Source organism: Polistes canadensis, unplaced genomic scaffold (assembly GCF_001313835.1).
Source record: "Polistes canadensis isolate GaletaPanama2010 unplaced genomic scaffold, ASM131383v1 scaffold_9, whole genome shotgun sequence".
NCBI classification, from domain to species: domain Eukaryota; kingdom Metazoa; phylum Arthropoda; class Insecta; order Hymenoptera; family Vespidae; genus Polistes; species Polistes canadensis.
In genome coordinates, this window is record NW_014569556.1 from 202,335 (window position 1) to 224,755 (window position 22,421).

Here is a 22,421-nt window from a genome sequence, read left to right on the forward strand (position 1 = left end):
TTTGTCTTTGGTTTTTCTTTATTTTCATCTTTTTAATTTAGGAGAAAGATTTCACCGTAACGTTTATTCACGTACGTCAAAGTAAAGTATAGTAGTACGTTCTAGTTCCCAAAATAAGCAACCTTTTACCCATTATATTAGCCCTTTTCGATAATGCATCGTGAACGGGCATGCATTCACGGGGACGACGAAGATAGCATAAAATTTCGAAACAACAAAAATGTTCTCCGTCCATCGACATTTACATCGAGATAAAGATTTTTCTTTCATTTTTTGAGGTATTTTTTCCCGAGGATCGCGTAAAAAGCGTGCACCACGTGGATCGACATGTTTTGGACCACAGTTTCTTTTTTTCTTACTAGTGTTTTATTATTAATCTTTTTCTTTTATTTTTCTTCTTGGTTTTTAATTAACACCGTTGATACGATTTAGGACGAAGGGCAACAGGAGCCATCTGTCGTGAATCGTTTCATGGTGAATCGTCGATGGATCCTCTTCCGGTATTTCTCGAAAAGCAGAAGACGATCCATCGAGTTGTTCGAGATCACCGAGAGATACTCGTCCACGTGCACCGCGCATTTATCGATCCTCGATAGTATTGGCTTTTTTTTTTTATTTTATTTTATTTATTTTATTTATTTATTTATTTTTCTTTTTTTAATAATGGCGAGAATAACTCACCATTCCCCGTGAATACAGTCCCGTCCTCGAAGGCTTTTCTTTTATTTCCTATTCGTCGCATCGATTTCGAATGAATCAGAGACTTAAAAGTTAGGCGGGTAATAATAATGCATTATTCGTTTCTTTTTATCTCCCTTTTTTACATTAACAAACAGACCCTACGAAAGAAAGTCTCGAGCACGATGAAAAATTCATAATTGAACTCGTGCTCGATCGTTGACTCGCGGTTTCTCGTCATTCGTCGAGTAAATCGACTAGTGTACTCTCTTTCTTTATTTTTCTTTTATACGTCTTTCGTTCATATTCGTTTATAATCTCTCCTAACAATTTCCCTCGTACGATCTTACGATATATCGCGATTAGATCACAGCCTGATCCTTCGTCGGTTAGAATCTCGTCCGTGTACACGCATCTTTTTCGTTATTATTAGTTTTTTATTTATTTATATTTTTTTCCCCCTGATTTCGACGGATTTAACGACGCTCATCTTCTTCTTTCCTTTTCTCAGAACAACGCGTCGTTCTAATTCCTCGCCATTTCAGCTTCGTTTTGCGATATGTTATTTTAGGATACCTGAACGTGTACGTGCGAGGGAGTCGAGTGTCCCTCGAACGGCGACGATGACGACAACGCTGTTGCTGATGGTGGTGGTGGTGATGGTGGTGATGGTGATGATGGTGGCGAACCTTTCCTCTTCATCTCAGCCGTTTTTAATTCTTCTTTTTCTTTGACTTCTTTTGATTACTGGGAAACTTCTAGCGTCGGTGGCCCCGAGCACCACGAAGAGCAAGAGCCACGCGACCTCCTGATTCATTCAAGCTGCTCCAGGAAGTTTGGACTCTTGAAGTATTCTGGTACAGGATCGTCCAGCCTCGAGATCACCTTGTAAATGGATTTCTTCCAGCTTTGTTCAGAATCTTTACCACCCTGAATCGCTTTGAAGAATTCCTTTAACGTCTGTTCGACCACGAACCTAAAATTACTCGGCACCTGAAAACATTCCAAATACTTAGTAAGTTCTTTTCGTTTCAATCCAATCGAGGTTTTACGTTAAATTCAATGAAATAGAAAAATATAACTGAAAAATAAGCCGCGCGAAAAATACATGCTTGGGATTGCATCATATTCGATTTCTAATCAATATCTTAACTATGATATATTTGTATTTTTCATCAAATACTTCACAGTATTTGGAGAGAATCGATTTGATTACCTAAGGTGAAAAACTTTTACTTTGTTATTCATAATTCATTTTATTTTTTTATTTTTTGTTTAATAGCCGAAAGAATACCGATTGCTTTATCGGACCGAAGTCTAGGATGAAAGTTAATGTTATTTCGCGAATGCCTATGCTGCTGTTTGACGCGTGAAGGGTTCGCATTTTAATTAGCGCCTTTCAATTATTAACGAATGCGAGTAATTTCGCGTAAAATAGGTGGGCGCGATCGAAGGACCGGAAAATAGCTAGTTCCAGAGCATCCGTGGAAATACTAGTATGTAATCGGTTTACAATTACAGTAAATCGCGTTTATAATATAATACTTAAAAGGGAAACGGAACTTAACTATTTATTGTAATTAAATCATATCGAAGATGAAAGAGAAAGCTCCAATAGTAAAAAATAGGATAATTGAGGAAATCCAAATCACTTTTGATCAAATTAGAGAATATACGTTTCGATAATATTTCCACAAGCGACATTGATGATGATAAATTTTATGAAACAAAGAAAAAAGAAAAGCAAAATCAGTTTTTCGTTTTCCTCTATTTTAATCATTTCTATTTTACTTCTTGTCGCGCTTTCGAAAATAAATAAAATGAAAAGAAAATGTATCGTGTGCGTGTTCGTGTTGCGCACCTGGGGTTCCCATACCTCAATGTGGTTGTTACGGTTGTAGTGTAGGTTCAGCACCCGATAAATTTCGGAATCACCTCCTACTCGAAGGTCTTCAGCGTTTTTTACGCCTTCCGAAACCGCTTGTCTCGCGTACTTCTCCATTTGAATATAGTAGAACTCCCTGGAATCAAAAGGTAAACGGGTTCGATTTAATAACAAGATCTAAATTTTCATCTTATTCATTAATTCAAGACATCGATGAAGAACGAAACGTGAGAATGTTGTTAAGTTTTGGTCTCAGTGTTAACACTATACCGACCGCTGGTTTATTAAAAGGTTTTTTTGTCGCTAACATTTACCGGACAAAAGCCTATTAATAAGCTTTTGGTGATGAACAATCATTATCATTATATGAACAGTAATATGTTAGTAGAATCTGCGTGTGTGTTCTGTTGAAACATTGGCGGTCGATAAAGTGTTATACATATCTTGACTAATCAAATGGGTAATATCAAATAAATTTGCAAAGAAGATTAACTGCCTAGATTGGTGGAAGAGTAGGTGCGAAAGAGGATCGGAAATTATGTCGAGTTCTATTCGACGACGATCATCTTGCCGACGCTTAACTTCGACTTTCGTGGTACAGAGTATGCTAATACGTCGCCGATAATTAATTAAGGATCGATACTAAAAGTAGTCTGACGCAAGCTATGGAGGTAAGTGTGGAAGATGGGTTGACAAACGAGGAGGAGGAGGAGGAGAAGGAAAAGGAGGAGGAGGAGGAGGAGGAGAAGGAGGAGGAGAAGAAGGAGAAAAAGAAGGGGAAAAAGTTGCAAAGCGGTGCGCGCAGCTCCTCGTCGACTGGCAAGCGACACGGTTCAAAGAGACTATTAAGAACGCGTTACGGCGTATCGTCCAAGAAAGCACGACACTCTCTCTTTCTCTCTCTCTCTCTCTCTCTCTCTCGCATATACACCGACATACAACACACGCACGTACACATATACAAAGACAAATGACATACACATTCGAAAACTCCTTCCTCAGTGGTAGCTCTCCGTTCTTTCTTCCCAAGTTCGTCGGGTTTATATGGAAGAGAAAAATTAAGCGCTGGCAAGTTTAATGTTTACGTTCATTAATTAACTCGGTTAAACAAACATAAGTCACTAATTGGTGGGTAATTAGTATAGTAATAGTGACCCGAGCGTTCTCTCGCTCGCGATGCACAGTCCGGATGCGAAGGGTGCCTTCTCTTTTTCTCTTTCTCATTTCGTAATCACACAGTCGACTCTCTCTTTCTCTCTCTCTCTCTCTTGCGGTGGTGAAAGAAAGAAATTAAAACGATAGGTGCTAAGGGAAAATTTATCTTTGAAGCTCCGACGAAAGCACTCTCTCATTCGCGCCTACTTTGCTTTCCTCTTTGTCCGAAAGATCAGAAATTTTGTCTGCTTGCTTCTGACGACTACGAGGACGAGGACAACGACGACGACGACGACGACGACGACGGTGGTGGCGGTGGTGATGGCAACGACGACGACGACGACGACGACGACGACGACGACCACGACGACGACGACGACGTAGTACTTCTCATTAAACGCTACGAGAGTTCCATTATTATTTCCGTGGGTAGTAATGCGCACTTTAGAAAATCCGCGGCGACGCGAAGCTTAACCGTACGAGAATATATTTTTAATATTTCATCGTTTCAAAGACGTTTTCTTAAGGGCCGGCCTACTTCCGCGGACAAAGAGAAAAAGCCCGACTTGCTTCGCACATTTACGAAAAAGAACGTGACAGAGAATTTCCTTTTTTTTTCTTTCTTTAGCTTTATGCAAATGGAATATCAAACTTTAGCGTTAGGTAAGATGATTAAGTTTAATTACACGTTTATTGCAAGTTTTTCCATTGTAATTCGATTAAATGCATTTTATCACGTTATATAATATAATATTATTAACCAATTAATACATATCTATACGTACGTTTCTCTAATTATGTAATTCAATAGAAAAATCGTAATCAGAGTATAAGAATAAGGATAGATGCGTTTTCTAAATATCTCTTGTGATTATTTTCCGCTGAAATATTTTCAGTATTGCTCGAGAAATAAGTCGAGCGAGGAAGCGAAAAGTGAGCGAATAACTTGGCATTGTAAGGGAACGTGCTAGGCTTAGGCATCGTTAACTTGTACGAAGCATTTTCATTCTTTCGTGAAGCTTTTCCTCCTCTTTCCTCGACCTACTCCTCAAGTCTATAAAAGAGAAGTCGTATTCTCGCGGGAAGTATCGTTTACGATGCCGGTAAGAGTAGCAGTCGGGTTGATCTTGCAATTCGGATCTCTCGAGGGAATGCAAAGAAACACGCTTCACCGAGAATCCGTCGAGTCGTTCTTGTAAATCGCGACCCATCGACACGACACGACACGACACGACACGATACGACTTGACTTGATTCGAGTCATCCCCTACTACCACCACCTCCTCTTCCATAAATACTCTCGACAATACGATACAGACTCGCGAATCCTTGGTCTCTTCTTCGTATCGTTCGATCGTCGTTGTTGCCATTGGGAGCAATTTTTAAGATTGCTTCCAACGAGACACGATCGAAGGTGGTAACAAATAAATAAAAAAAAAGAAATTTATCGGGGCCAGCGCGTATTCCTCTTAAACTTCATTTTTCTTTCATTTGTGTAAATACAACGTCTTTTAAGAACAGAGTAAGATCTATATATATAAATGAATCGAATGAAACACGCGAGTATCAATCGAAGAAGAACAATGACGGTTGGAACTTGAGATACAGCAGATATCGTGTACTCAGAGATATCTGCAGGATGAAGAAAAAAAGGTGAATATAAACGAGAAGCACTCTTCTTTCGATCGTTTCAGATTGGCTCTCCCGCCAATTAAGACAATTTCGCGTGCTCTTATCAGCAGTCAGCCAAGAGAAGGTTGCGCACGAGAGGAGGAGAACTGAAAGAGGAGCGTGACTCTACGAACCGAGTTTTTCTTTCTCTCTTTCTCTTTCTCTTTCTCTTTTTCTTTTTTTTTTTTTTTTTATCTCTCGGCGACGCTCTCCTTCTCGAAACGACGACGGCACCCGTCATCGGTTGGCTCGCCACCCCCGACTTCACTCTCTCTCGGCGATGTACGTGTCACCTGCGTCTATAATCCTTACTCAACCACCCATCAAGTGCATTCAAACTCGTCGTATCGCCGAGTATAGGTAGAAAATATAGTAAGCAGAGTCTCGACTTGCTGGCTTTGTTGGTTAACGTATCGCATCCATCTGGAGTTATGTGCCACGTGGTATAGCACTGCTTCATCTTCGGAACTTGTATATGTTTATATCTATATATATATATGTATATATAAATACACGTTTATATATATATATATATATATGAACATATAGATATAGATATAGATTTATATATATATATATATATATATCCGCGAAGTGCCTAATTAAAACAGACACCCGGAGATAGAGAGAAAACGGAACGAGAGACGAGAGACGAGACTGGTAGCATAATGGGGTGTAAGAGCGTGAGGGAGACGGCGCTAGTTCCGTAGTCGGTTTGACAAAAAGCCCGAGTGCTAGAATTGCCACTCTTCGACCACCAAGTGCAGAGAAGAAGAGCAACCGTCGAACTGAGAGAGAGAGAGAGAGAGAGTGAGAACGCGATGTAGAAAGATAGAGAGAGTGAGAGTGAGAGAGAGAGAGAGAGGAAAGAGCGAGAAGGAGGGCTCGAGGTGGCTTGAGCGAGAGAGAAAGACCGCGAATATGGACCAGAGGGTGAGCTACGGAGTCATTCATTATAGTATTGTATAATTAGGATAATAATAAGCTCTTCAGTGCCTCGGGTTTTCTTGCGCCTCGTTGCAACGGGGCGCCGACGAGAGAACGAACAGCAGAGAGAGATAGAGTAAAACAGAGAAAGATAGATGGAGAAAAATGGGAAAGAAGAAAGAGACAGAGAACAAGAGAGAAAGAGAGAAAGAGAGAGAGAGAGAGAGATAAAGAGAAAAAGAAAGAGAATGATAGGTAGAGAGAGTGAGGAAGGAAAGAAGGAGTCTTCGCGAGGGTGATGATTATTAGCATCTAATTACGAGACGCTTTGCCGTCTCTAAACCGAAACAAGAGAACTCGAACGAAAGAAATAAAAAGAGATGACGACGACGATGAAGTAAAAGAAGAAGAAGTAGAAGAAGTAAAAGAAGAAGAAGAAGAAGTAGTCCTGGACGTTTCAAGATGTCGTATTCTTTCAGGGTTGACACAAAGGAGGAGCCTAATGAGCGTCTTCTCACTGGAAACCGGAGTCATGTTTTTTCAACCCTCACCGTGTTTCTCCTGACTAAGGGGTTGCGTAGTGTATTTAAGAAGCTGCCACGTGGACCATACTTTTTATGTTCGTCATTCGAGATTAGAGTATTACATTTAGCGTATTATTATTAATTATGGGGAACGCGATTGACAATTAAACAACATTATTAACAACTTTTAATTCTTTCGATCGTTTGTTCCTTATCGTTGAGAGAACGCGTAGAAAAAAGAAAGAAAGGAAGAATATGAGTACGGATCACGAATTTGATTATTTTTTCTATCTTTTAACACGAATCTTCCTTGATATCGCGATTTCTTTCTAATTAGACGACCTTCCGTTAGCGTTATGATGTATCCGAGCGTTTAATGGTAATGTCTGTCGATGCGGTACCTTCAACAGCGATCTCCATCGCTACAAGTTGCCATTTCGACGCGCCGCTTTTGTAACACGGGCGTGTACGCCGTATAGGCGAGAGCACCAATTAAAAGGGGGAGCGGCTCTAGCACTCGCCTGTTTTTTTTTTCTCTTCCTGCCTCCTTCTCTCTCTCTCTCTCTCTCTCAATCTCTCTCTCATTCTCTTGCCACTTTGTAGACAGTCTACCGATTCGAAATAAGCAACGCTTTCGTGCATTTCGATAGCCAAAATCACGTTGGTAAAGTACGACGAAAGGGTGTAGAAGATTTCGCAAACGTTGTCGTCGACTGTGTTTTGTCTTGTACCACCTTGAAAATCTCGTAAAGTGACTTTGAGAGGACGATGGGATAGGGTGAAACGAGTGCGTCTTCTCGTCTTACCGAGTCTCCTCCTCCTTTTTCTTTCTTTGAGTTCCTTTCATTCAGTGGATCTTTCTTCTCTCTTTCTCTCTCTCTCTCTCTTTTTCTTTTTTGTCCCCTCCTGGTCTTATTTTTCTTAAGACAGTCCCCCTTAACGGTTACGCCAAGGCGGTTGATCTTCGACAATAGTAAGAAAGCACCTAGGCCCCTTAAGAACAGAACTGACCCTGTGAACGTCTCAACGAACCCCTGCCAAACTTCCGTCTTTCTTACCTTAACTTTCCCACGAATATTTGCCAAAGGGGAGGAGAGATTGAAGAACAAGATATTCGTTACTGACTTCGCGCGCCTATGTTAGACTCTCGTGGTAGGGATAGGGTCGCATTTCTTTTTTTTTTTTTTTGAAGTCAATTCTCACTAACTTTGTCGTTTGACTCATTTCCATTATTATGCCAATGTAACAAATTTATTTGTATATCGCAGAAATAATGATCGCATAAATTATGTTTTACTTAGGTTGGTTGACTTTTTAAAAAAAAATCGATATTAATAAGAAGTACGAAGCAAAGCGACAGAGAGTACACTTTTTCTTTTGCTAACTATTTCCTTAAATTTGTGAAAAAAAAGAAAAAGAAAATAAAGGAGAAGCCGCGAGTCTTAAAAAAAAAATTCGGAAAAAAAGTTTCTCGTGTACTGCTCGTACTACTCCGCTTTATTTTGCGGCCGTACAAGGCGTGAAAGTGCGTATAACGAGAGAACGTTAAGTAACGGAGTAGGAGAAGGAATAGGGAGAGGAGCAGGAGGAGGAGGAGGAGGAGGAGGAGGAGGAGGAGAAGGTGGGGTAGGAGGAAAAAGAAGAGGAGAGATTTGCGGGTGGTGGTCGCAAGGAAGGAGGAGGTTTGGTTGGAGGAGTTGGGGGTACCATGACGGATACGGATGGATGGATGGATGTGTGGGTAGACGCATTTGCCCGTCAGGGCGTAAGGGTCCATTCAGAGGGCGCGTTCAAAAAGGTGTCGCGCGGGGTCTTGATGTTGCACCCTGTGCACCCTTCTTAATTAGTAATTAACACTTTAACGCCATCTGCACTCAGACTCGTAGGCGACAAGCAAGCTGCACTACCGAGTGTGTCGGCTTTCGTCGTCGTCGTCGTCGTCGTCATCGTCGTCATCGTCGTCGTCACCGTCGTCGTCGTCGTCGTCGTCGTCTTCGTCGTCGTCGTCGTCGTCGTCGTCGACATTGTCGTTTGCGACGTCGTTGCGATATTAACGACGACGTGGACGATATCGATGTACATGACGATATACTTGTGTTGGTACTGTTTCACATTTGTAGTAGTAATGGTGGTTGAGCTCTGAGCGCGCTCGAGCTCTGGAAAATCTCGTAATTAAAATACAAGTTAACAAGTGATTACATCGTTCTGTTTCGTCAAACCTCGCGCACCGTCAGTTACGATATAGCAGCAAACACGTACATTTCCCCGGCGGTGCCCTTTACGATCCCTACTCATTGCATTTACCCACCTACCGTCCTCACTTTCGTTGTTCGATGCAACTCGTTGGAATCCTATCACCATCACCATCGCGATCGAGAATCAGAGATTTTAGAAGGGTCGCTTGACGCAACGTTCTATTGGAAATTGAATTACATACCGTTTCCGAAACAACTTTTATGAGAACGCATGGTTAATACTGGAACGGAATTTATAATAAGGTCTTTTATATTTTCAGAATAAGACGTTTAACAAAAAAAAAATGCATTATCACGTAGAGTTGAACAAGCGATTAACTCAGATTTTCTTGTATCTTCTTTTTTTCTTTTGAAAATTGATTTAAATTACCATCAATTGAATGATATTTTTTTTTTTCAAGAATATTAGAGATACACTGATCCCTCATACGACAGCTGGGAAATAGAATGAAAAAAAAGGGAAAAAAATAGTGGGGCAAAGGGAAGGTTGTCCTCGGAAGATCGCGGCATGATTCGTTCTTACCACCCTTCTCGTAAGCAAGAAGGACACGCGACATCGTCCTCCCTATCGTAGATCCGCTACTAAGCCACCTTTTTTCTTTCTCATTTTATTTCTTTCTCTCTTGCTCTTTACGAGCAAGTTTCCTAAGCCAGTGAGACAATCGGCCGACGATCGTATGGCAGATGTGCTGCCGACAATAAACCGAGCTCCTGGGCCCTTCGCCCTTCATAAAAGAGAGGGATGTCGAGAAACGGTGGCACTAGACGAGAGAAAGAGAAGAAGAGAGAGAAAATAAGAGAAAGACTGAACGAACGAGTCTAACGAAGAAAAAGAGAAGGGGGCAACTAAGTACGGGGGTCCTACAACATCGACCACGAAGGGTCCGCATGCCGCACGCGCCGATCTTACAATGCACACTTTTCGTGTGCCCCTTGCTTTTCACTGGCCACCCTCTCTCTTTCTCTTTTTCTCCTTCCTCCTTTCTCTCTCCTTCTCTCACCCTTCGCTACCCCGTTTCTTTTTGCATCTGGCTGCCTTAAAGCTTGTTTCTCTCTCTTTTTGCTTCTGCTTCTCCCCCTTTCCCTACTATAGTTCTTTCCTTTCTTCATTCTCTTTACTATAAGTTCCCCCACGGACCCCCTTATTCTCGTTCATCGTCGAGAAACTAGAGGACGATAGGGGAAGCACCGTTAGACAGATAATTTTGTCAGCCAGCCGCACGTTCCTCCTATCTTTCATTCATCTTATGCAAATCGTCTTCACGAATGAAATTATGCAAAGAGCATTAGGAGTCGTGAAAAGAGTTGATTCCTCGCGATATTGATCTACCATCTACGAACGAACTGATTTAAGATCGTAAAATTAAATTGTTTAATGATTAAACATTCTTAATTTTTTGTTTGTATTAATACATTTTTGATAATAGTTATAATATTAATGACAAAGAGAAATAATATTCCGAATGAAGATGATGACAGTATTAAGAATGTCTTGAAAATAAATTAACAACGAGATATGATATTGCATCTTTAGAATTGAAGGATAAAATCAAAAGAACGTAACCTCGTTTCTTACACTTGGGATCACGAATAAACTCTTTGGCGTGGGGTTTAGCCTTTTCGAAAGAGAAAGAAAGAGAATGAGAGAGAGAAAGAGAGAGAGAGAGAGAGAGAAAAGAAAAGGAAGAGAGAGAAAGAGATAGAGTTCGGAGAGAACGAAGGGGCAGTGTGCACCATCCACGCGAGCTAAGAGGGGTGGTTTTCAAAGCTACGAAGAGTAAAAGAGAGTAAGAGAGAAGGAGAGTTAGATGAGGTGAGGGGTATCGGAGAGGCTGGTGCCGTAGGAGGGTGGTTGGAGGGTGTTTGAGGGAGCGGGGACAGCTGCTTTGAGCGGTTTCACTCTTCAATGGACCCGGACTAACCCTCCTTCTCCTATCGGACCCTCTTTTCCCTCCCCCCTCTCTTTCTATGCATCCATCTCGTCCGCGATTCGTGTCCTCGTCGCACTTCGGCATCGTCCAAGCATTTTTTTATTCGATCGATTTTCTCTACCAAGCCACCCGGCGATGCATCGCCACCACCAACACCAAAGCTACTACCACCGTCTACACCGCTGCTGCATTCTCTACGTGTATTACGTATATGTTCACGTATATACGTGAAAATACACGCCTTAGAAGGGTGTTACGGAGGCGTTGTTGACGATATAACTATTCGGATACGTCAACGATGCATCACCAAGAAAATCGTCCCTGAACATGACCACTTCATCGACGCTCCAAAGAAATGTCAAGGTCGAACGATAAATCCCTGAACGATTAAATCTACGAAGGCTATTTCTCTCTTTTCCTCAATTTTCTCTTTTTTTTCCTTTAATCGTGTTCACACACACAAGTTTGAAAATTCACGTTTCATGCGATATTCTTTATTCCATATAGAAAATAAGAATATTTGGTTATACACATTGAAAATTTTCGATGAATTTTCAAAATAAACAAATCAAAAACATCAAAGCAATTGCTTTAAAAATGTCAACCTGTTACTTGTCAACAAAAAAAAAAACATTTTACGGAAATTTACAGATCGATAGTTCTTGTCATTACGTACGTGATAGAAGAAAGGTAAAAAGTACAAAGACGAGACGAAGAGAGAAAAAAGATGATTTATGAATTCGATTAATATCGGAAAGGTCATTTTTCAGTATTTATAGTAGAAGACTTTCAATACATTTGCTAAAAAATATGGGATCTTATGATGAACCGGGTAAAACTTATTGTTAAATCTGGGACCTTGTACTTGTCAAGCGACTACTCTTCTTCCAACTTAGCTACTCAACCTCTCCACCTTCGCACGAATACCTAGTAGTTATGCTATGGAGGAGTCTCGATCCTACATTTTGCACATCTGTCCTGAAGCTCTAATGCCTGCTGGGACGACAATGAGGCAGTTAAGTCCTTGGCGCATCGGCTGAGTACACACAGCGTTACGGACAGTGAGAGATGAAGAAGGAGAGACTGAGATAGAGTAAAAGAATAAGCGAGAGAAAAAGAGAGAGGAGAGAGAGAGAAAGAGAAAGACGGAAAGGGAGACGTACGAATACGAAAAGAGACCAGAAAGAGAGAGAGAGAGAGATGGAGTAGGGCAATCCCCTGAAACGTACGTTCAGGAGCGTTCGTTGAAGTGAAATAGAGAGACACCCAGAGTGAGGGCGAGTGAACGAGCGAGAGAAAGAAAGAGAAAAAGAACACACGGAAACGCGTATACGAAAGCGAGCGTAGGAGAAGGGTTGCCTAGGTTAGGGACTCGGAAAACATCCTTTGTCGAATACCCCACCGGGACCGCTCAACCGCCCGGCAACTCGTTCAACCCGCTGAGAAAAAATCAATAATTCTTTGTTGTCAAGTTTACCTCCTGTCATACCATGCTAAACCGCATTACGAGTTCAACGTTGTAGAGGGTGTAAGAGGAGGAAGCTAGAAGGATTCTTCCTGGCGTTTCAATCTTCCAAGTATCTTTTCAAGGGCTAAGGCAATTGATATACATACATATTTCGGTTGATAAGAATAATCTTATCAATGGGAAAACGATATTTCCTTATTTCAAGGGTGTTTCGCATGGATATTAAAAAAAAATATAATAGAACATACAATTTTTTACGTTATGCAAGCACGTTAGTCGTATTAGTCGTTTTTCATTCGAATAGTAGTACCTATTATAAAAGAAACCTATCAATAATTCTTATTCGTACGCGTGCATCGTGAGAGATTAAACGTTGAGATCGAGAGGGGTGTACGTAGGAAAGAAGGGAGATTTCGATATTTACCCCAAAAACTTTGAAAAAAGGAGCTCCCTTGTTTTCTGTTGGTGTACGAGGCGTTGTGGGATCATCGCGTGATCTACGGAAAACCGTTATACGTTCGATGGGGTGAGCAAAGAAAAGTGACAGTGGAAAAAGTGAGTTGAGAGAAAGAGAGAGGGAGAGAGATGATGGCTTTAAGGGTGGAACTCGTGGCAGTAGGGCAGTAGGTTAGCTAGGGGCGGTAGCTACCCTCCCAGCATCTCTAGTGCGTATAGTTCGTTGGGTAACAGTAAATAGGATTTACTAGACAACTGTCGGCCACCGGGAAGCAGCCTAGGCTACTGTAAATATTCGATAAGATTACGTTTATGTCTGTTAAACGATCCCGCTTCGGCAAACCCAGGTAAACGCCCTTCCCTTTTTCGGTGTCATAATTAAATTCGTAAGACTATATCACGCATAATGATCAATTGAAAGATTAGCAAAAATGATGTGCGGTCTGTAGAATATTTTTCAAATCTCATTAATCCGTCGATATTTATTCGAATCTAAACCGATGATAGAAATGAATTAAGTAAAAATATATTCTAATATTTCGTACAATCACGTAATATTTTATTCAACTTTCGAGTTAATTTTATAAGTGAAATTCGATATAAAAATCCGAGACGCGACATAACGGATTCTCGATTAGGGCAAGCTAATCGATACAAAAAGTAGTTTCCATTTTTCTTTTTACTAATTCAACCGAGGTTACTACTTCTTCAACGAAAACACGTTTCGACGGCCTACTTGTCGCCCGTATGTAATATAATGTAAGATAGTCATTTTGCTTAGCTCGTTTGCCCGCATGCTTCTAGCATACTCAAGAGATGACTTGGCATATGGGCGATTTGCATACGACGTCAATGAACAAACGGTTCTACGATCGCCGTTCCGCAAATAATCTTCGAAAAGATGTACTAAAAAGAACGAGATTAGAAGAATTCTAAGTATTTTTTTTTTAGCCTCCATCCGGGAGAGTGAAAATATTCAATATGTAGAAACACATCGGTATTTTTATTCGGATGAGCGTGTTAATGTATATATGTGTTATTATGTTTCCCCTTTTTGAATACCCTCGTACTAATTTATTAGGTCGTTTAAATAAATATCGATAAACGAGGCGGCACCGTTTGAAAGTAATATTACTGAGATTGTTGGTGACGTTCGTAGAATTCGAGGAGTCGACGAAGGGCCGTTTGAGAAAGGTAGGAACGGCGCGTTTAAATCGATTTTCGAGTGCTTTCGATTTTACCGTATTTCTTTACGCGAGAGCGTACTCTTGCTCCGAAAAGAACTCGATCCAGTTGAGAAGTGCCGAACACAGAGAAAGAAGAGAAGAAGAGAGAAATGAGAGAAAGAGAAAAAGAGAGAGAGAGAGAGAGAGAGAGAGGGAGAGAAAGAGAGAGAGAGAATGAGAGAGAGGAAACGTGGGTAGAAGACCGGCAATACCTCGGAGAAGGGTAATATCCAGTGACGAATAGTGTTTGATCTGGCTCTGCGCCATGGTGTAAAGGACAGATGCAATTTGCCTGATATCGTTTTACTGACAAAAATATCGAATGACGTGGCGCCACCAAGAGTCGTGACACGGACGGTCCCTTCCTCCCTACCCACCCCCTATATCTACTCCTACCACCCCGTTTCCACCTCAGCCTCCACCCCAACCCCCACACCCCAACCCCACCTCCGCTCGTCTTCGAGAGAAGCACGACGGATATTATCGTCCGGCCCAACGGGTTTTCCGGAAAATCTTTTTTACAAGCTTTTTCAATTAACTCCGACGACGCTGCTATCGTCCTCGCTGACGATCTCTGTTAACCGTCCCACCTTTTTTCTATCCTCCTCCCTTTTTTCTACTTTCATCCTTTGCAATTCGTTTTTCATTCGTCCAACCCTCGCCAAATTTCCTTTAAACTCGCGATTTCAACTGAATGCATCAGGCTCCGATCGATCGACCAGGATAATTACGCATCGGAAAAGTTGCGAGATGATCGAAATTCAAATACTCCCGAGATTTAACGTTTTAACGTTTTCGTTTATTTATTACATTATTTCCAAACAATTTTGCAGAGACAGCGTTATGCGTACGTATACGTTAAAATGCTAGACATAATAATTAACTAGCACGTTTGAATCCGCGGCGTGAATCATTGACTTTCAACGTCGAACCTATCGAAACATAATCTTATTAATTCAACTCGGAAAAGCGCGAACGTCTCGAACGTCCTACACATTGAAACGTATTTCACAAAAATATGTGACGCGTTACTTCGCATCCATGAGAAGGAGGAGGAGGAAGAAGGGACGGAGAAGAGAGAAAGAGAGAGAGAGAGAGAGAGAGAGAGAAATGATAAAGTTAACATGAGCTCTTTTTCTCTTTCCTCCCGTTCTCTCCTTCCTTCCTTCAAAAGAGACATTATTTATATCATCGTCTGCCGCGAGTTGTACATTTTTTCCTGTCCGAAGAAGCGAGGAACGGTGGAAAAATGGCAAAAATTTAATGCATTTTACCCAGTCTGAATCGAAATGTCGTAGATCCTGATTTAAAAAAAAAAAAAAAGAAGAAAAAGGAGAGAGAGAGAGAGAGACAACGAGAGAAGGAAAGGGAAGGGAATGAGAGAAGGAAAGAGAGAGAAAAAGGAACACGGATGGAAAGGGAGACAAATGGAGGAAGGAGGCACGTAAAACTAAATGAGATAGGTAGATAGATAGAAGGATAGACAGATAAACGGAACAGAAAGAGAGAGAGAGAAAGAAAGAAAGAAAGAAAGAAAGAAAGGGTGGAGAGGGCAAAAAGCAGAGAAGAGTAGGAAGACGCGGTGTATGCCAGAGACCGAGAGAGAAAAAGAGAGAAACGGATGAATCGTGCATGCGGAAGAGCCGGGAAGAACGACGAATTGGGACGAGGGTGGAAGGCGGTGGGATTTCAAACGAAATCAATTCAGAGTCGCTGTCCAGCCGAACGTTACCCTCGCGAACGCTGGGATAAATGTTGGCCGAAACAGTAATTTCACGCCCAGTCCCCAGCACGTCTGATCCTGTCGCTTTAGTGCACGATACACCGTCTCGCTGCATCGCCTGTACAGTTACCCTACGTGTGAAATTTTCGTCATTTTCAAATCTCCAATTTTTTGTCTCTTTCACGACCATAGAAATATGGTATTTATTAGACTATAGTTTAATTCTTTCGATAATCTCCAAGAATTAACAACGTAACTTTGATAATAATAATAATAATAATAATAATAATTATTATTATTATTTAAAAAAAACCTGTATTATATTGCAACGAAGAGATTGGAAAGAAGACACTAATTATCGGGAGGAAATGAAAAGCTTGTTTTAGCGTAAGATAGGACAAAGTAAACGATTCGGTCAAAGATTATTACAGTTCTAGATGTCTTTTTTCGAAACATCGAACGAGAACGAATATTTTTTCTCTATACTTTGACAAAGAAAGAAACAAGACATGCGATAAAACGTCGCGTAGGTGGGAAAGAAAAGAAGTATACAGAGAGAAAGAGGGAGAGAGATAGAGAGATAGAAGAGAGAGAGAGAGAAGGAGAGAGAGGAACTCGGAAAGAAGAGGAGGGAGTGTAGAGGGCCGAGTAATACGAGGGCATAACGAAGTCGGCGATAATCCATGCACGGACAATTTCATTTCTACCGCACAATCCCGTCTTTTGCTCTCCCTCTCACTATTTCTCTTTTTTTCTCTCTTTCTCTCATTTTCTCTTTATCTCTCTCTCTCTCTATCCTACTTTCATCTCTCTTTATCTTTATTTTCCTTTATCCCTCATCCGAGCCTGCGCGGTAGCTTTTTTGATAAACCGTTTTCCGCGTTTTTCACCGGTGGATGTAAATTAAATCCTCCATGGAGGCCGACGGAGGCTCACATCTCCCTGCTGCCCCCAGGATTCGTCCTTCCTCCTCACCCACCTGCTGTCCCTCTCTTTCTATCTTTTCCCTTCCTATTTCTCTCTTTCTCTATCTCTCCCTTTGGTCCCTTCGCCCACGAGCCATCGCGGCGTATACAAAGCCGATTAGGATGGGACACTGAGAACATTATCATTTTGCATTTTTCGTGCGGAGCGGACGAGATCGCATCCCTCACCCCCCCCCCTATCTGCCATCTATCTCCCTTTCTCTTTCTCTATTGATCTTTTTTTCTCTCTCAACGGACGTATGCACAGTATCTCACGCGCAACATGCGTGCACCCGGAGATCTTCCTAACGAGAATGAAAAATCGAGCCTCTAACTGGGAACCTAGCTAGACAAATTCACTAAAGATCCTTGTTATGTGTGCGTGTGTGTACGTATCTGTATGTCAAAACTATGAAAAATGTTGATAGAAATACACGTTTTTATATACAATGGATCATGTTACTCTCTTTAAGTATTTTAGATACGTAATCCGTTTTTTGTTTTTGTTTTTTTCTTTTTTTAATTTCATATTGATATTATCTTAAGCTGACAGGTCGGTTAAAATGTCTGTTCAGTTACTGAATCCGAATTAATTGTAAATTTCGTCGAAACAATGAGATAAAATTTGAAATTACTAGGGAAAATGAATACGATGAAATATTAATTCGCAAAGAATAAGTGCAAATAACAAGCGATTCATCAGCCCAAGAAAGAAAAGAAGTTTGCAGGACGAGGCAAGTCAATATTTGTATGTCGTAAATATTGGCTGGATAGAGACGTCTGTCGTAGTCGGTAGTCGTCGACGAAAGGACGAGAACCTTTATTTGTCTCGCGTTTTCTCTGATGCCGGGTGGCATGTAACCGTGAAAACAAAACAAACGACAACTCGTCCTGTCTTTTCTCTAGTCAACCCCACCTACCCTCTACTCTTCTTGTCCAAGTAATGCATCCTAAGTAGTGCACCGAACGTACAAGCTGCAGGGAGTAGAACTGGGCAGTCAGCCAAGTGTTTTCTTCATGGATCACCCGAACTATTTTCAATATTTCTTAGGGAAACGAGAGAGGCGTGCTGTTTACAATACGTATCTCAGGAAAGAGAAAATAACAAGAAAGAACATAGAGAACAAAGGTTAGCTATTCTTGAAGAGTATTCACTAATAAATACCCCCAAAAAATATAGGTAGTAAGATTTGTCGAAAAATACGAATCGTTTTCAGACGAAGAGGTTTCATCTATCGCGAAAAAAAAAGATATTAAATAACCGCATCAAATCTGATCGTTTTTTATAGAATTAAATTGAGAGGGATCGCAAGATGCGTTATTTAAGCAGATATTTCTCCTCTAGTAGGGTCAACGAACTGTTTCGCCAGGCCGGCATCAAGAAGCGGAAAAAAGATTCACTGTAAGGGAGGAGAAACTCGAGGAGGATGAGAAGGTGGTGGGAGTGAGTCTTTAGCAGAGAGTGTACCGTACTCATGCTGCAAGTAGCAGCTCATAGCGGCGGATTAGCCTTGCAGTGGCGATGCTTACATCCCCTATAAAGCACCTCCTGCCATCGTCCTCTGCCTACCTCCGTCCTCTCCACCGCCTCGACCCCCTTCGAAATCCCGTCAGGCAACCCCCGCCTCCTTCGTTGTTCCTCCCGCGATAGCCCTGCGGCCACCGCATTGTCTGCCGCCCAGCCAATACCCGTCGTGTTTCTCATACTTGTGTTCATTATCAAAAAATTCGAAAAGGAACGACGATGCTGCTGCTGCTGCTACTGCTACTGCTACTGCTTTTCCATTGCTTACCCGCCTACCCGTTGCACCATGAGCATGAACCCCTTATGTTACCGTACTGACATTCTACGAGGGTAGACCCGGTACACCCTCGTCTGATCAAGACTTCCTCTTTCTGATCATTCGAACGTTAAATCGCTCTACGACGTCCTAATATGATAGAATAAATGTTGATAATAGTCTCGATAATGCTAATAAACGTCAAACTTTTAATATGTTTAAGCACTGATTCTTTTTTCAAGGTTTTTTAATCAAGTCCTATAATTTTGTTTTATTATTGAACAAACGATTGATGCAATATATAATTTTTCTCTTTACAATTGACCGAGTAAAGTAATAAAAAGAGGAAGGAAAGTAACTCTATGCACGAAACACCGTTAGTCCTTTTAATTTAATCTCATTAAGGAAAGTATATTTTCCTGGAGATAGAGGTACGAAATGATTTTGAAGGCGCTACGTTAGACTACTAGTATACTACTCGTCCTATGCATTATACCGAACCTTGAGAATTTCACTTGACGGAGGCTAGGTCAGGACAAGAGAAGGACGGGGAAAGCGGTGGTGCGTAAATAGGAACAGAAATGTTGGAAGAAGAAAAATAACGTCAGTCGGAAAACTCACAACGTTTCATGCAACTCTCTGGTAGTTTTGCGTCGGCGAAGTAAGAAAGGTAAGAAAAGAGTGGTGGCAACGTTGGCGTAGCAAGAGTGACGTAAGGGTTAACAAAAAAAAGAATGAAAGAAGGAGCAGAAAAGAGAGAGATGGAAAGAGTAGAAGAAAAAGAAAGAGAAAGAGGGGCGGAGGGTGGAGGGGATAAAAACGTCGGAGAAAGAAGGAAAGGAATATTGTAACCAAGACAGAGATTTCGCTGCCGCGGGGTTTTTGAACGAGCCGTAGAGAAGCGAAGAAGGGTGTAAGAGGTGGTGGAGGAAATTCTGATAGGGGTAGTAAGCGGGTTGAGGGGGCAGGTGGAAGGAGTAAGAGAGTAAAAGAGAGTAAGAGAGAGAACGAACGAGAGTGGGGTGGAAGGGGTGCCTAGGCAGCCGAGGCGCACGGCCAAGAGAGAGCCAAGCGCCACTAATTAGTGCCAAGAACGTAATTAAGTAATTTTTAATTAAGTGACTGCCGTTTACGCGCACAACCACCACCTACGGACGACGAAGGTAGTAGCCTCGCTCGATGCAAGGTGCGTCATCCCCCTTTTGCCGCGACGCAAATCGAATTTCCTCTCTTCTCTTTCTTTTTCTTTCCGATCTTTTTTTTTTGTTTCCTTTTTCTTTTCACGAGGAATCCGTTTTCGCACAGATAATTCGTCGATATCGTGGCCATGTCCCCACGGGCGTATAAAATGCATCGACGAGTTCCTTCGAGTGAATTTATAATTTCCTGCTGTATACGATAACACGTTTTCCGTCATATAAATACGTGCTCATTTACATGTAAGTATATCCTTATATACTATGCAATTGTTATCAATCACATTACAAGAGTTCGCAGATAATAAAATGTTTTTCCGTTTTGATAATAATTATTATTTTGTTTTCTATTATCAAATATAATAATTGTAAATATTACGAATGATTAAAATACGTCTGTATTGCTTTAGGAAATGTTTCGTCTTCTCTAAGGTACAATACTCGTGGTGCAACGTTGAATGAGGCACCCTGGTCGCAACAGAAAAGGTAGTAAAAGTTGTTGATAGGGGTAGGTCGGTATTGTAGGTTTCTACCAAACGGGAGGCAACCGTTAGTAGTAGGAGTAGCTGTAGCAGCAGCAGAAACGGCAGTAAGTAGCGGTACCCAAAGAGTTGCCACTCCATTGTGCCATGTACTGAGTTTTAATTAAGGAGCTGGAGCGAATTTCTCGAGATCTCGCATGCGCATCTATATGTATTCGTAACTCGCACATAGACGATATTTAAGTTAGTGTTCTCTGGAACATTCTTACCTTCAGAGATATATTATATACATACATAGGCACGTATATAGATAATAATTGTATATAGCGAGTTCTGCGTACGTAGAAGAAACAAACAAGAGATTTTCTTTGTAAGGATCGAGAGTCCTCATGGCAAACGAGTCGGCCGTGTCTTTTTCTTCAACCGTGCTTCTTTTTCACTTCTTTCTTCCTTTCGAGGAGGAATAGCAGGAGCAGGTATAGCCAGCAGCAAGGCCGCGGCCCGAAAGTCAAAGACCAAAGTTTCCTTCTTCTCATTAGAGGGCTACGAAACTGCTACGATACATCCTGCTGTCTACCCCTTTATCCCCGAGTCCGCCCCCACTCCTTTCATTACAGTTACCAGTCGTCAACGTTCTCCTCTCCGTTCGATCTGCTTCTCTGGTCTTACCACCTCTCGTTCGCTTTTGTCTCAAAGGATCCGTACTTGCTCATTTCGTCCAGGATCCCTTCTTTTTCTCGAGGGCTGCCTCACCGTCGTTTGCTTACTCGGGAAATAAAGAGAGAACGAATAAGACGGAAAACGAGCTTCAAGGATAGTCTCGAACGAAAACGAGAAAACGAAAAGATACTACTCCTTGATTTCTTCTTATTCCACGATTACGTACTTTCGATTTTGGATGAACTCTCTTGGAGGATCTTTCTCTTTAACTTACTTAATGAATAACTAGCCGTCTCTCAGGATAAAAACGCAAAATAGCAGAAATCGGGAGAAGAAAGATGGAGAAATTATGAACTAGTAAGCCACGGAAGGGTAGAAATTCCACGAGGGAAAAGGAAGTAGGGAGAAGCGGAGAAAAGATTATGAGAGCATAATAATTACAAGGCCTCCACTTACGTCCTTCCGGCACTACTTCGGAATCTCACATACTCTCGGAATACGCGAGAGAATGCACGAACTACGTAAACGTCTCCGTGCTCATGTAGGAAAAGGAGTAGGAGTAGAAGTAGGAGGAGAAGGAGGAGGAAGAAGAGAAAGAAAAAAAAACGAATAAGAGAAAGGAGAGGAGAAACGAACGCCTGTGGGACTACGTAATATACACGCGTGTAGTCCGTCTCTACGTCATGCCTCGAAATTTTCCTCAGTTTCAACCCTCGTCCTCCCTCCCTCCCACCCTCCATCTCTCTTCTTCTCTTTCCTTGCTCGCAGCCAGCTTGTTTCTCACAATAAGAGAGAAAACCATGGCTCGTCGTCCTCCTCCATCTCTTCCTCCCCCCTTACCTCCTACTCCTCCTTGCGTGTGAGCCTTCCAACCTGTGAGCTCTACTCTATGCGAAGGTAGCTAGGTGGCCGCGTGTGCGCGCGAGCGCACGCATGGCCTAAGAACACGCGTGACGCTCACACGCGTCTAGCCTTTTCGTTAAATGGCCCTCGTCTGTATGCTGTTTACCATCTGACTACCCCACGCACGCCTTCCTATGCCAAGCTAACCTGACTCACCTATTACTACTACTACTACTACTACTACTGTTACTACTTTCACTACTTCTACTACCATCACTACTATTACTACTATGACGACCTCGCTTCTCTCCATCCCACTTTCAGCTGGCATGCACAATCTTGTGGGATTAAAACACAAGCTTGGAGAAGGAAGAGAAGAACCGGAGAAAACCTCCCGGTCCCGTGTGTGGAGAGATTTCCTACCACTTTTGTCTTTGTATTTCTCTTTCTTTCTTTCTTTTTTTCTTTCTTTCTTTCTTTTTTTCTCTCTTTCTTTTATTTCTCTTGTGCTTTTCTTCTTCGTTTGTTCTCAAGATTTCGGTAAACCGACATCTCATTTGGCTTTTTAATTGAGTCGGTCTTCTTTCTATACTCC

The 22,421-nt window shown here is 41.7% G+C and overlaps 1 protein-coding gene across 3 annotated transcripts in view; it reads right to left on the bottom strand.

Annotated features, from left to right (window-relative positions):
- Positions 1-349: 349 nt before the first annotated feature.
- LOC106792202 (homeobox protein prospero-like) overlaps positions 350-22,421 on the bottom strand; it is a 33,027-nt gene continuing 10,955 nt past the window's right edge. For 2 of the 3 annotated variants that reach the window (XM_014758455.1, XM_014758435.1), the window contains exons 4-5: positions 2,540-2,699; positions 350-1,671 (exon numbers count right to left, since the gene is read on the bottom strand). In XM_014758455.1, coding sequence (XP_014613941.1) covers positions 1,492-1,671; positions 2,540-2,699 — 340 coding nt within the window. In that variant the 3' untranslated portion in view covers positions 350-1,491. The remainder of the gene's footprint in view (positions 1,672-2,539; positions 2,700-22,421) is intronic. The other variant, XM_014758445.1, reaches the window with a different exon arrangement.